Source organism: Bos indicus, chromosome 28, assembly GCF_029378745.1.
Source record: "Bos indicus isolate NIAB-ARS_2022 breed Sahiwal x Tharparkar chromosome 28, NIAB-ARS_B.indTharparkar_mat_pri_1.0, whole genome shotgun sequence".
NCBI lineage: Eukaryota > Metazoa > Chordata > Mammalia > Artiodactyla > Bovidae > Bos > Bos indicus.
The window spans coordinates 17,354,999-17,370,709 of record NC_091787.1 but is presented as its reverse complement, the minus strand read 5'-3'; the positions used below and the strand labels follow the sequence as shown (position 1 = coordinate 17,370,709).

The following is a 15,711-nucleotide window of genomic DNA, read 5'->3' as shown; positions in this document are numbered from 1 at the left end:
TAGTCTTTAGACTGGATCGTTTTCATGGGTTTATCTTTCAGGTCACTGATTTGTCTACCATGTTCAATATATATGTAGAGTCAAAATTGCAGAGTTCACCTAGTGAAATTTTCATTTCAGTTCCCATATCTTCAACTCCAGAATTTCTATTTAAGTCTCTTTTTAGTTTATATTTTGTAGTTCAGTTATTTATTTGTTGAATCATTGTCATCATACTTTTCTTTAGTTTATGGAACATAGTTTTCTTTCATTGTTTGAAGTTATTTATTTAGTCGCTCTGATGTATTTATCTGCTAAACCCAACATTTGGACCCCATTAGAGTTAGTTTCTAGTGATTGATTGATTGATTGTTGTTGTTTTCTCCTGAGCTGAACCACACATTCCTGTTTCTTTGCATGTCTCATACTTTTTTGGCTAAAAACTAGACATTTTATATTGTGTTGCAATATATTATCCTCAGGCTTCCCCATATGCCTCAGGCATCTTCTTGTTTTTGTTGTCTCAATAAACTGCCTGAATGTATTCTGAGGATTCTATCTTCCCTTGGATTCCAGTCACTGATGTCTCTGCTTGATCTTGTTTTGTTTCTTTTTATTTCTTATTTTTGTCTTTAGCGTGGCTATTAGAGTCACACCTATAATTGCACAGTTTATGATCAGTCAATGATTTGAGCAGCGATTGTGATCAAACACCTTGAGCCTTTTTTATTTCTACCTTCCATGAACAAATGGATCTTTGTATGAACTGGAAAGTACATCAAAGTTTTCAGATTTATCCAGTTTCAAATCTTTACTGACCCTTCTTGGATCATCTCTGCATATGTCTGGCATACATGGAGATGTTACCTAGCCCTTCTCTGGCTGTCTTGTTTTCGGAGTTTCTCCATTAAATTTCAAGTTAGTCAACCACTCACCCCCACTGGGATTGCAACCTCAAAGTAGCAAAGTTTTGGACTTCCCCATTCATTTCCAACCAAATTTGTTACCTGACCACACCTTTAACCATGGGATTTCACACTCGACTCCAAATCAAGTCAGTATACTCTGATTACAAGGGGCTTCTGGTTTTCATTGTCAAGCTCTACCTGTTGTAAAAACCACTACTCCGATTAACCAAGACAATCTTAACATTTCCCTCATCTTGACTAAACTTTAAAAAGATTTATTCCTGCATATAGGCCTCTGATTTTCCTTTCCTTAAAGCATTTATTTTAAGAAACTTGGGGCTAAAAATTCTTCCTCCATCCCTTTGAGATGCAAGTCTTTTCTCAGCCTCTTTCCAGTTTTATAATATGACCCAGGAATATCTTTCTTAAGAATGTAAGAGCTATCCCTTTGAAATTTGATCATCAAGAAAGATAGCACTTCTGTCTCCTAGACTCTTGGGATGATAGGAACCTAACTTAGATCAGTGCCAATAAGCAATACAGATGGCCTAATCACATTGACCAACTTCCCTCTTTAATGTCCTCTAGTAAGGCAATGGCACGCCACTCCAGTACTCTTGCCTGGAAAATCCCATGGATGGGGGAGCCTGGTAGGCTGCAGTCCATGGGCTCGCTATGAGTCAGACATGACTGAGCAACTTCACTTTGACTTTTCACTTTCATGCATTGTAGAAGGAAATGGCAACCCACTCCGGTATTCTTGCCTAGAGAATCCCAGGGATGGGGAAGCCTGGTGGGCTGCCGTCTATGGGGTCGCACAGGGTCAGACACGACTGAAGCGACTTAGTAGCAGCAGCAGCAGTACTTTCCCACTAGTTTACGCCCCTGTTTAAAAACTCTTCTGCCTTTTTTTTTCAATGGGGGTGAATTCAGTCTTTCTCCCTTACTGCAATGGCCTTCAATGAAGTCTTCATTTCTTATTTAATTTCCTTTACATACAAAGCTTACTGCAATGGCCTTCAATGAAGTCTTCATTTCTTATTTAATTTCCTTTACATACAAAGCTGGAGGAATAAGGGAATATCCCATGAGCAAGAATGTCTTAGATACTCACTCTTCTTAACTAAAGTTCTACCAGCTTTTCATGAATAAATTACTCAATTTATTATTTGCCTTTGGTTTATTTCCAGAGATATGAAGTGGTTGTTTTTGATAATTTTTCCATTGTTATGTATGTTTGCTGGGGACGGGGTTTGCTGACCATTTCATTCTGCTACAGCCACCCTCCAACATTTTAACAAGTCTAAATTTCCATATAGTTGCCAGCACTGGTTAAGTGGTTATTTACACCTTTGGAGATCACTCTGCAGTCTTTTTTTGAACATAGATCATTTGTTGAAAAGAAGAAACACATTTGGTAAAATGTTCCTGTAGCCTTATTGCAACTTCACTGTGAATATCTGACCAAACAAAGGAGTTTTTCTATGTTCACACTGTGTGTTCTTTTAATTTAGCTCTTTTTGCTTGGTGAAACATTTCTTCCAGGTTAGATTAATACTTCATTTCCTTTCATTCCTTCTCTCTCTCCCCTTAATTTTTCCCCTCCTCTGAAAAGCTTGTTGGATGCTTTTTAAAAAGCTAGAGCAAGTCTATCCACTGATTATCTGTTATTTATGGATGAATTTACACTTCCAAACAGACATAGTTAAGCAAATTAGCAATGCATGAAAACACACCCTTACATGTGCATAAAAAATGAACTCAAAATGCCATGAAGACAACTATAAGACAAGACACAATAGAACTTCTAGAAGAGAACATAGGCAAAATGCTCTGCAACATAAACCATACCAGTGTTTTCTTAGGTCAATCTCCAAGTCAATAGAAATAAAGACAAAAATAAACAAATGGGAGCTAATCAAGCTTACAAGCTTTTTTATAGCAAAGGAAGCCATAAACAAAATGAAATGACAACCTATGGAATGGGAGAAAATATCTGCAAACAATGTGACCAATCAGGTTTAATTTCCAAAGTATACAAATGGCTCACACAACTCAACAACATAAAAAAATAAATAAATAAATAAATAAATGAGCAGAAGAACCTAAATAAACATTTCTCCAAAGACATACAGATGGCCAATAGGCACATGTAAAGATGCTCAGCATCACTAATTATTAGAGAATGCAAATCAAAACTACAATGAAGTATCATCTCTCAGTGGTCAGAATAGCCATCATTAAAAAGTCTAAAATAACAAATGCTGGAGAGGATATGGAGAAAAGGGAACCTTCCTACACTGTGATGGGAATGTAAATTGGTACAGCCACTATGGAAAACAGTATAGAGGAGCCTCAGAAAATTAAAAATAGGATTGCCCTATGAACCAGCAACCTGGAGGAAGGCATGGCAACCCACTCCAGTATTCCTGCCTGGAGAATACCCATGGACAGAGGAGCCTTGTGGGCTACAGTCCATGGGATCACAAAGAATCCGACATGACTGAGTGACTAAGCACAGCACAGCACAGGATGATCCAGCAATCTCACTCCTGGGCATATATCCAGACAAAATTATAATTCAAAAAGATACAATGCACTCCTACATTCATAGCAGCATTATTTACAATAGACAAGACAGGGAAATGATACCTAAATATCTATTGACAGTTGAATGAATAAAAAAGATGTGGTACATGTATACAATGGATATTACTCAGTCATTAAAGATGAATGAAATAATGCCATTTTCAGCAACATGGATGCAACTAGAGGTTATCATACTAAATGAAGTAAGTCGGAAAAAGGCATATCATATGACACCACTTATATGTGGAATCTAAAGAAAGACACAAATGAACCTACCTACAAAGCAGAAACAGACTCACGAACATAGAGAACAAACATCGTTGCCAAGAAGTGGGGTGGAGAAATGATGGAAGTTGGAGTTTGGGGTCAGTAGATGCAAACTATTACATATAGAATGGAGAGACAACTGGTCCTACTGTATAGCATGGGGATCTAAATTCAGTGTCCTAGGATAAACCATATGGAAAGGAGTATAAAAAAGAATATATATATATATACGTATAACTGAGTCATTTTGCTGTCCAGCAGAAATTAACACAACATTGTAAATCAATAAATTTAAAAAAGCTAGCAGTGCATGACTTTATTTTTAGTTTTTCACTCAATAGTTTTGGTGCACTGATCTACCAAATGTCAGGCTTTTATGCTCCTAAGTTTTCCAAGTAGAGAAGTGATACTCACATCTATAATTATACTTCAAAAGATCTTTTGTCTGTCTATGAATAGAGTCCATTGTCTGCTTACATGCTTCTCAGCTGACATTTATGAAGATAGATTGCACATGAGAAAATGGGGCAAGACAAGTAGGGGAGACAATTACACAATAGAGACAATGTTGGATAAATTCATTCCAAAATTCCTTCATAAATTTGGAGTGTTTGCCATTTAAGCTTAGTGATTTAATTATATTCCAGCGTTTAACCTTCTTGAGTAAATTTTACTGCCTGAATTCATAATGCAAATTTGTTCCAAAGATTTTCTGATCATCTTTTCAAAATTTATGTTTGATAACTTTACTAATACATTTGTCAATACCCATATTCTCCCATATTGCATGTGCTCAGAGAATACTTGCAAAAAATATATATTCAGTATCATAGAGTTAGAATCTTATTTGGGGTCAAGGTCAGCTTATTATTTATCCCTATTTTGTATAATAATGAAGTTAAAACACAAAGTGTTTAAGAAGTATGTTCCCATAATAAAAATACTATTACTACTACTAATAGTAGTCTTGGATAATATTTATCTCTTGCTGTGTTCCAAGCACTGCTTTAAGGGTTTTAGTTGTGATATGTTATTTAGTCTTTACAATAATACCATTAAGTAGAGACTATCAATATCACAATTTTATAAGTTTAACAGTGGTAGTCAAGAGAAGTTGTGACAGTCTCAAGGTTACCTAGTAATATATATATATATAACTTGTAGGACTCAACTATGCTTAGTCTGTATCATGTGCTGTTTTGAGAGCTGATTTTATATGTTTAACATATTTAAACAACATGTAATACAACTATGAAATAAAATCCAGTAGCTATTATTATTGTCATTGAAAGTGGGTGAACTAAAGCAGGAGAAGATCCCTTGGAGAAGAAAATGGCAACCCGGTCCAGTATTCTGGCCTGGAGAACCTCAAGGACAGAGGAGCCTGGCAGGTTACAGTCCACGGGGTCACAAATAGTCAGACATGACTTGACTTAGCAACTAAAACACCAAACTAAAGCACATAGGTATTAAATTATTTGTCCATATTCATGTAGCTGGTAAATGATTAGTCTGGGATTGGAGGCCCACGCCCTGTCTTTCTGGTGAGGGTTAGAGCTGATGTTTGAATTCTGGCAACCCAGCACCAGAGTTCATGCCTTACCATTTCTTTCTGCTGCCTTGCAGACAAAATTGCACATGAGGTTTTTGGTAGAGTTATTGAAGTCTGAGATGAGAAGAAACTTCAAAAGTGACCATCTATGGAGAAATCTATTTTACATCTCTTGCAAAATCCTCTCCAAAATGTTCTCAATAAGTTTTTGTCCAGACTTTCTTTGAACATTTTCACTAATAGAGAATATACTAACCCCAGGGGCAACTCATTCTATTTTGAGTTAATATTATAAGAAAGTACTTTCCTCTATTGTGATGAAATTTGGATTCTTATAGGTGCAGCTAAAATCCTTTGAACCTGAATTGGTTCTCTGAAGTCACAAGAAATAAGTTTAATTCATTTTCCAGATGATAACCCTTTCAGTTTTTAAGGAATCGTCTCTGGTTTTTAGTTTCATGAACTATACCGTCTCTAACATGGCTCTGAGGTCTTTCACCATCCTAGACTCTCTCCTTTGGACCAAAGACATTTTAAACGTTCCTCCTAAAACATGAAGGCAGCACATAATATTTCAGATATACTCTGAACACTGTAGAACAGAGCAGGGCTAAAACTTTCCATTTTCTTCATGGAAATACTATCATGTAAAGGTTAAAAGGGTGGATGCTGAAATCACTGGCCAAATAGGGATCATAAGTGTACCCATTTGTTGAGCCGGTATGAGGATTAAGTGTGACTGAAGAGCTAAATACTTAGAAAACTCCCTGGCACATAGTATGAGCTCAGAAACTGCAGGTAAGAGTATTGAAAAATCCAGGCACTTATTGAAGGTGTGCTAAATATAGACATTGAAACTGCAAAGGGAAAATTATAGACCACATCCCCCCGGCATTTTCATTTAAAATTCTTGACTTATACTTCTTGGGAAGTGATCTATGATTGCATTTGATTTTGGAAAATCAAAAATTATGTCACACCGCGGACTCATAATTAGATAATAGGAAGGGAAAATCCTTGAGCCTTTTGAATGGCTGCCATGAAGTGCCACCTCTTCTATCCTATTAAGGTCATCCAGTTACACCCTGTCAAGATCTCTGGGGATCCTGATTGTGTCTTCTGAGGTATTGGTTTCCGATCCAAACTCCAGTGTCATATGTGCATAGGAGAAGCCTTCCATCAGCATCAGCAACCAACTCAGGGATGAAATGTGAAGTGCAACAGAATCAAAAGCAGAGCCTGCAGCGACCCGGTAGAGAGCTTCCTTTGGGGAGTCATTTACGCAGTTAGGAACCCACCTTACTGTACTCACACCCGGAACATTTCTTCATCTTGCTAATAAGAACACCATGGGAGGCTTTTTCATGAGCCTTGTTTAAATCCAAATGTCTATTATTAATTTATATATCATTACCTGCTTAGTAATCCTAACTCTATTTTTAAAGAAAAGGAAAGAGAGAGAGAGAAAATAATCTTAGATGAGTGCTTTTGTTCTCAGGAAACCTGTGATGATTCCTAGTAATTACTGTTCTCTTCAATACAGGCTCTCAGAAATCTTTCAAATAACCAGTTTTATAATCTAACCAGGGATTAAGAGTAAATGCTCCTTTATAGTTCAAGATATACTTTTGCTTCATTTTGAAAGTTAAGACCTCATTTTTTTGTCACCAACCTTGTCTGCACCATCAACTGCCAGGATAGATAATGATGGCTTAGAAATCTCATTTACAAATTCTCTCAGAGTTTTGAGATCTAATTTTTCAGGACTTCAATACTTGGAACATTTAAAAACATCCCTTACAATCACCTCATTGAATTTGGTTTCAATTACTCTTCCCTGATGTTTTTCTATCCCTCTCCATTCTGGAAATCCCTCTTGACAGAGAAGTTGGCAACAAAATCTGTTATTACACCACTAACCTCAAATTGATAACTTCCTTTGGGTTTTTGCTGTAAAAGAGTGACTTTGATTCTTCTTTCATATCCTTTATATTTTTGTAACCTCTATTCTTTCTGACTTTAGTCTTTGAGACCATTCTCCTCCGTCTATGACATCTGTACGTTTTCCAGGTATGGATCCTTTTGTACATGCAACAATTCCTTCCATAAATATTTCTGAGTGACTGTTATTTCCCAGGCACTGTTGTAGGCACTGGGAATCCAGTGGTGAATGAAACAATCTTATTCCTTGATTCACAACTGAAACAGCTTCAATTGTGAATGAAATAGTTTACCTCCTAGTGTCCACTGTAAATCTTTGATTATTGGATTTATCTTCCCACCTTTTCTCCAGCTGAGGATGGAGTTTCTTTTACATGCTAAGCTCTTAGTTGTTGAGCCTTATCCAGCCCTTTTGAGAGGGATTTTTAAGTCAGAGTCTTGGGAACCTGGGACAATTTTCACTTTCTGTCCTTGAAATTTCTTGAAATAACTCCTCCGAATTTTCAGGTTAATATCTAACTTTTGTCCTATAATGCTTCTCTGATTTTGTAAAATGAAATACAGGAATATGGGACCAAGAGGTCTTGCCATGATTCACATAGACGTTGCTACATGTGGAAGTTGGGTTTTAAGTTTCATATTTTTTAAAACTTCTTTTTCATTATTTCATTTTAATCATGCATGGATTTTTCACAAATATCTTGGTGATATTTTGACAACTCTCGTTTATTAGGGTATAGTCAAAAAGGAGAAAAAAGAGGAACTGTTTTTCTGCATGTGATCATATTTTTCATTGCTAATTTAAAATCTTTTCTACATTCCAGGAATAGCCCTGCCCTGGTTTATTCCATCCTTGTTATATGGACCTGGAGCATGCTACAATTTCCACTTGACCTGGCAGGTAAGTATCTGATGTTTGCTCAGAGAAACAGAAAATAACAACTCTTGATTATGAAACTGTAATGAAGCTAAGGAGTCATTTGAGAGGACTATCATTTTTTTTTATCACTTTGATATCTCAGTGTTAGTTCCAGGTCAGTTTAGAAGAAAAGTGGGTTGAAACTTGGGAGAGCCACAAGAAGGTTCCCTTCGAGTACCTGGTGAACCCGAGATAGTTGAGAGGATAAGAGCACAGCCTTATGTCCATTTCATACAGTGGTTCCATCACTTCTGCAAATTAGTTAGGAGCCTCAGTTTTTCATCCATGAAATAGAGTTGATAATTGCTGTAGTGAGGGTTGAGTGTTCTTGTGGTGACAAAAATAAGATGTAGTTTGTAACAATTTGTGCTTATTAGCATAGTTACTGGCATATTCATGCTATCTCTTGATATTTTGGGGGCTTCCCTGGTAGCTCAGAGGTTAAAGCATCCACCTGCAATGCAGGAGACCTGGGTTCGATCCCTGGGTTGGGAAGATTCCCTGGAGAAAGAAATGGCAACCCACTCCAGTATTCTTGCCTGGAAAATCCCATGGACAGAGGAGCCTGGTGGACTGTAGTCCATGAGGTCGCAAAGAGTCAGACGCGACTTCACTTTCACTTTCACTTTTTCATTCTTTTGTCAGACCTTTGTATTAGAACTTCCAAAGGAATAAGAGCAGTTTCAGGGCCACATGGAAAACTGGATTTTTTTCCTCAGTAGAGGGTCTTATACTCCCACTGGGCTTATTTTAATAAAAACATAAACCTCCTAAGACTTTGCCAGAAGTAAACTGTTTCTCAGGCATTTCATACTGATGATCTAGTGCTATGTTATCCAGTACAGTACCCACTGGCCGCATGTGGCTATTTAAAGTTATTAAAATTAAATCAAATTAAAAGTTCAGTTCCTCAGTCACACTAGCCTGCTCAGTGGTCATACATGGCTGTGTTGTCAGCACAGATATAGAATGTATATTTTTTTTATTAATACAGATGGTTTTATTGTACTGCATTGACCTGGAGTGAGCCTATAAATTCTAGGAGCCCTAGAATTTTGATGTGGCAATTCTCCTGGATACCATTTCACTCTGAATAAGTTCTTGGATTGAATAGTTATATTTTCCTCAAGTCTGATTCCTCTCTTATGGAACCCTACCTGATGACCTCAGGGGTAGAATGAATCTTTGTACAAAGATATTTAATTTTTCTGCATCCTTTTTCGGTCCACTCCGATAAGCACAGAAGTTTCAGAGGCCATTTTAGACTTTAGCATCCACTTTTGCAAAACAAAATTTTCAACAGAATAGATGGAAAGCATGGCTGTGGCTTTTTGGAAATGCTCAGAACCTAATTATGAGTTAATAACTGCAAACAAATGTGTACAAATAAGTACACACACACACACACACACAAACACACACACACACGTGCTCTATACCCATCGATCAGCTGGTGTCCTCTGCCAGAATATTAGGCATCATCAGTTTAGATGTTGAAAGATACCCTTAGGAGATCCTCTGGGAGACATTACCTGACCCTAACATCTTAGGAAAGGCTATTATTGATCTTATCTTGGTTTTTCTCTTGTCATTCCCTCTGCTCATCCTTACCCTCCCATATCTTGTGGTTTATAGCCTCACTTGGAAAATTTTTATTTAAGAAAGAAATTTTGTAAACTTTCATGGGTGGTAATGTTATGCAGCTGTTTGAAAAACAAAGACCAAATGTTACTTCTGACTAAATCACGATTGTATTTTCCAACAAACAGTACATTATGTGCACCCATATCAAAGCGGCTTCATAGTATTTGCAGGCTCCAATAGATGAAGGCATTCTTTGTTTGAAAACTCCACGTGGAAGGCTGTATTATTATAAAAGGACTATTTTCTGCCCTTGACCCTGAATTAAATTTACATTTTAAAAATTAAAACAAATAAGGTTCCATTGTTGATTGGACCTCCTTTTGTTCAACTGGAAAATCAGTAATTATATCCAGTCTTTCTTGTAAACTGTGAAACAAAACCATAAGGAATTAGACAAAATATAATAACAATGGCAGTTATTTGGGCTTTTTTCCCACTACCATTAGAGAAATATGTTTAACATGACTTAAGTTTGAATTTGAAGAAGCACTTTGAGTTTTCACAACACAATTTACATAGAGGCCTGAGTGAGTCAGCCAGTAAATAGGTAGGTACCAAAGAAAGGATGCAGAAGGATCTTGGCCATGCATACTCCGATTCATCTTCCAAATTTAGCAGCCAGGTAAGTCATACATTATCTTAAGGGAGAGACGGACAGGGAGAAAGGAGAGTTGCCAGGGTGTTAGTCTAATGGAAACAAAAAGAGTCAGGGAACAGGGGCCCTTCTCCTCAAAGGTATCATTGTTCTGCAGTTTTCAAAGGAAGAAACTGAGGCCCAGGCAGCCTAAGTAACGTGGCCAGCATCTTGCTGTTAGAAAGTAAGGAAGCCAGAAGCAGCAGCCAGACTCCCTGACTTGAGGCCCAGAGTACCCTGCCGCCCTGCTGCCTCCCTATGCTGCAGACTTCAAAGACAGGGCAGTTTCTTCTGTTCTTTATCTAGCTAGTTAATGGTGCTTTCCTCAGTGTGAGGACTTGAAGGTGAGCTGAATTTTTTTTACATGGATAGAAAGTAGAGGCTGGTTTTCTTTCATGTGTTTGATTGGACTTAAAACAGATGATGCATTTTGAATATAAAGTGATGAAGGATGTCCAATGGCAGGGTGGTTTCAGCTGTTTCTGTGCCCCTGCCCCGCAGAATGAAATTACAGGCTCACTCCCAATCGTGAACTAGTGTAGCCCCAGTGTTTGATGGCTTTTACCCCCTCCATTCTTTTATGCATTTCAGAGACCTGCGTTAATTGGCCTGTCTTGTGTTTTCAGTACAGAATGTCGTGTGCCCCGTGTCCATGACAACGAGGGGGTTCTCCAGCCGGTTCTTCTGCCAATACAGTGCCGACCTATGGAACATTGGAATCAGTATCTTCATACAAGATGGTCCCTTCCTTGTTGTGCGGCTCATACTCATGACCTATTTCGAAGTGATCAACCAGATGCTAGTGTTCTTTGCTGCCAAGAATTTCCTGGTGGTGGTGTTACAGTTCTACCGCCTGGTGGTGTTGGCCTTGGATGTACGCGCTTCCTTGCGAAGTCAGAGGGAACGCCTGAAAGGAGAGCACAGATGCCCGGATGTACCTGCTGAGTGTGGGGTCTCACCTGAGGCCTGGCCAGGCAGTTCCATGGAGGCCTTGGCTATTCCTTTACAGGCCTCGCCGGTCACCTCCGACGACTCCCACCCCACACCATAGTTAGTCGCTGACAGCAGCGTGCAGCTAGACAGCTTGACTTTCTGGTTCGTCTTTCAGACAGAATCTTCTTTTTTTGGCTTTGGCATATAATAATTTTCAAAAGAACAACATAAAAAGTGATCTTAAACCAAAGCTGAAAAATTTTCTTTTTTGAACGGAATGAAAAGAACTTTGATTAGTGGCTATCGCTACAACTTCTGTGTGATGGTATCAGATGTTCGAGTTGTTCAATGACTAAGTGATTTGTTTGTTTTGAACTGTTTGAAAAGCTGTGGACAGGGTTAGAGTGACATGCCCTCGAGAGATTTAATGCAGACAAGCTGTCGCGGCTGTTACCTGAAAATAGAGCATCTTTGAACTTTGGCTCTATTGTCAGACTATCTTATCTGATCTTTTCTGCAGTGTGCCTCTGACATCAAAAAATGTACATTCAGTGAATGTAGAACAAATGAAGGGAAAAGTGCCTTTAAAATTACCTCACTGTGGGCTGGAAACAGTGAAAATCTCTGCCCAGCTGCCATAGCATCAAGAGCCCTATTCATCACTGCATGGACCTTCCCAGGAAAATCATTTTTCTGGGCTGCTGTGGTCTTCTGTCATGGTGCATATGCTCTTCTGGAAATGTTATTGCTTTGGCTTGGGTGCTGCAAAATTCACAGCAAGCCATTTTGGTTACAGATCTACTGGTTGTGGGGCAGGAAATACTGGTAATGCTGACAGTCACAGTTTCCACTCTGAACATGATTTGCAGTCTTCGTCAGGATTTTCCTTAACTCCACTTTACCATTTTCTATATTGCCAAGTCGAATTATGTGGGTTGATGCAAGAAAGCACTGAAGCAGTGAATAAAGGTATTTCAGGCCCTTTAAGTGTTACCACAATCGCTGGTGTCCGTCTGCAGTCCTGGGAGCGCCTCTGAACTGCCACAGCTGGAGCCAGCCTTTGGTCTCGGGAAGATGGTGGTGATGGAGGCTTGCATTAGCCCTCCTCACCACCGACAGCCCTTGATGAGTGACGGGGGTCAGAAAATGCCACAGCATTGTGGAAATCAGGAAATTTGCTTTTCTTCCCTGCATTAGGACTGCATTTCCCCAGTACTGAAAAAGCTGTATTTTCCTTTCATATGCCTCTGTACGTTCCAGTTGGAGGCGATTCAGAACCTTTTAAAATGATTTTTGCTTTTAAAGATACAGTGTGAAAACTTACCTGGCTTTATAGCAGTAATTATATAAGGCAAACAACTCCAAAACTGTTCCTTTAGGGTTCAAAGCATAATTCCACCTTGTTATTATGCTCAGGAATTGAAAGGGACATTAAAGATAAGGCAGGGTGTGAACTTAAATTGGATATAACCTAGGACACCCAATTGGGACAAATTTTATCTATAAATCTGTGTGACATGATATCTGTTCAAACTATTTAATAGTTGCATAGACAAACTGTTTTTATACAGAAAAATTAATATTTTTCGGTTAATAGTTTCTTTGGTGCTTGATAATGTTTCTGTTTCTTTTCTTCCTCATGTTTCTAATTTTAACAATATGATGATTGCAAAATTACACATGAAAATAATAGAGTACATTTATAATTTTCCATAATAATTTTATGAAAAGTTAACATCAGGAAATTGTATTTATGTAAAGAACTTGATAACTTTTAAGGGCATGTTATTTAAAACGTTTAGCAATTGAACACAAAATAATAACTTCTATTTATAAAGATACTCAGCTGAATCTGTTTTTATGTTGACTGTCTTATGTTGAATGTTTTCCTCTACATCATGTATGTGCCACTTATTATTGCAGATTTGCTCATGGGCATGCTTTTTATGTTTTAATTTTTCTTTTCCAGCAAAACAAATATTGGGCCTCTAAAAATAGATGAAGTATGAAGAAGTATGGCTGTTGTGCAGATATTTTTAAAATGCTTTTGACTCTGAGACTTGGCTTGGCTCAGTGAATGAGTTTCTAGTACTTAAGTATTTTGTAATTAGCAGTCCTCCAAAGGCCTGGGAAAAAGAAAGTCCAGAGTCTAGCTTTACCCCACTGCCAGGAAGGCAGAGAGCAACCAAGACAATCTTAGCAAGTACGTGCATGCTGAGTTACTTCAGTCATATCTGACTTCATGCGACCCTATGGACTGTAGCCCGCCAGGCTCCTCTGTCTGTGGGATTCTCCAGGCAAGGATACTGGAGTGGGTTGCCATTTCCTTCTCGAGGGGATCTTCCTGACCCAGAGATTGAATCCATATCTCCTGTCTCCTGCATTGGCAGGCAGGTTCTTTACCACTAGCGCCGCCTGGGAAGCTGTCTCAACAAGTAGCGGTGGCAAAAGAGACACATGCTCTGCAAGAGTTTCCAGGAAAGACTATTAAGGGAAACATCTGTTAACCTGACTGCCAGAATGGCCACTCTCTTGGACCGTTTTCCATAGTCAAGAAAATCTATATTCATTTAGTTTATTGAAAAATAAAACCTAAGTTCAGGTTCTATGCTTAGGACCCTTGTTGAAAACTTAAAACTTGACTTAGTTAATTGCATGTTTTTATTGTAGTTTGCTAAATATTGTAATGTTTGAAAACATCCATTTATAGTATTATGGATGTTTTTTAAACTATTAAAACATTTATAGTATTTGCTGTAAAGTGCCCTGGACAGCAGTTACTTCCCAGAGGCTGACATTCTGGGACTGGCTTCTGCTTTATCTGTGCAGCATAACTGACTTATACCATTCATACAACGCAAAACAGGCCATACCTCTCTACCAACCCCTCACAGACACAGAACATCCATATCCTCGCCACTGAACCAAGTGGCTTGTTTGTGGTTGTTGGTGCTGCTGTTATTACTACTGTTGCTGCTATTTAATTGCTGGATGAACTCAACTGAATGTCCTTCCTAAAATCCTGCCATTTCATTTGTGAGAAAACAGAGTGGCGCTGTGTAGAAACACGCCTCACAATCATCTTCTGGCCTTTCTTTACTTCCTAGAGGACATGACTTGCCGCTGCAAGATTAGTGAACTGTCTTTCTCTTCTGACTACTCTGTTAATTTTGATCTAAGCTGGAACAGATAACATGAGGAAATGGAAATTTTTCTTGGCCAATAATATTCTTTCTAATCTTCCAAAGTGAAGACAGTTTCACAAATGCATCAGTTAGCTCTGTTGTAGTTCCACTAACAAAGTGAAGGGTAGGAGCACTTCAGGCTTTTGAAGACTAAAAGGATGTAGCTGAGAACTATCAGGATGCAGGATCATAATAGTAATTGTCAACTTGTTATTTCACAGATCTTTCAAAGCCTTGGGAAGGCATGCATTTTAGTGCACATATTTTGGTATTTCCACCAAGAATTCAGAGTTCACACTGACTCTTGTTATCTTTGGCAGTTGATCTCAATGACTCTTAATTAACTCTTCTGTTACAAGAGAAAAAGGATCGCACAGAACCACTGTTCCACCTTCACTCTACATATATGTACGACATACACACTGACATACATCTAGAGCCTTAGATATGTCAATGAAAAGCCAAACCATCTAGAAATATTAAAACAGAAGAGACCATTACTTTTTCCCCCCTAATTTTAGGCTTTTTTTACTTAATGTACATTCTGATCCTCTCTCAGTAATATCTGATTTGGAGTTAAACTAGGCAGCTTGAGGATGTTTATAGTTTTGAGGCTTTAAATAACAATCCACATGATGGGAGTAACTATAAACAATTTTAATGTTTAAATAACTCCTGCACACTTATATTTCATGGGTGTCCATCCTCTGAATCTTTCTTACTAGAATATTTTATAAGAATGTTTGCTCTGAATTATTTATATTTTTACTATTTTGCTATGAATGACATTTGTATTGTATTATATACATTAAATAGTTTGTGTAGAACTCTATCAATGTCTGTTTTTTTGCCTCCATTTCCTATCTTTGTTCTCTACTGTAATTCATTTCATTTAGTTTTTAAGCTCTTGCTTAAAAAGAAAACTGACTTATTTAGAATGTGATGAAAGTGGCATTTCAAACTAGTGAGGAAAGATTGACCAATTTTATAAATGATGTTGGGAAATCCTGCAAACCATCTGGAAAAAATAAAGTTAATTTTTTATCTCATGCAATATATAGAAATAAATTCCAGATGGACTAAAGATCTAAGTGTAAAAGTGAAAACTCTAAAATATTAGAAGAAAATATGGAATGTATCTTTAGCATTTGGGGAGTGGG

At 37.9% G+C, this 15,711-nt stretch overlaps 1 protein-coding gene across 2 annotated transcripts in view; it reads left to right on the top strand.

The window, feature by feature from the left end:
* The window catches only part of TMEM26 (transmembrane protein 26), a 64,136-nt gene extending 48,753 nt beyond the window's left edge, over positions 1 to 15,383 (top strand). For both annotated transcript variants that reach the window (XM_070782151.1, XM_019954188.2), the window contains 2 exons: positions 8,061 to 8,137; positions 11,060 to 15,383. In XM_070782151.1, coding sequence (XP_070638252.1) covers positions 8,061 to 8,137; positions 11,060 to 11,484 — 502 coding nt within the window. In that variant the 3' untranslated portion in view covers positions 11,485 to 15,383. The remainder of the gene's footprint in view (positions 1 to 8,060; positions 8,138 to 11,059) is intronic.
* Positions 15,384 to 15,711: the final 328 nt, after the last annotated feature.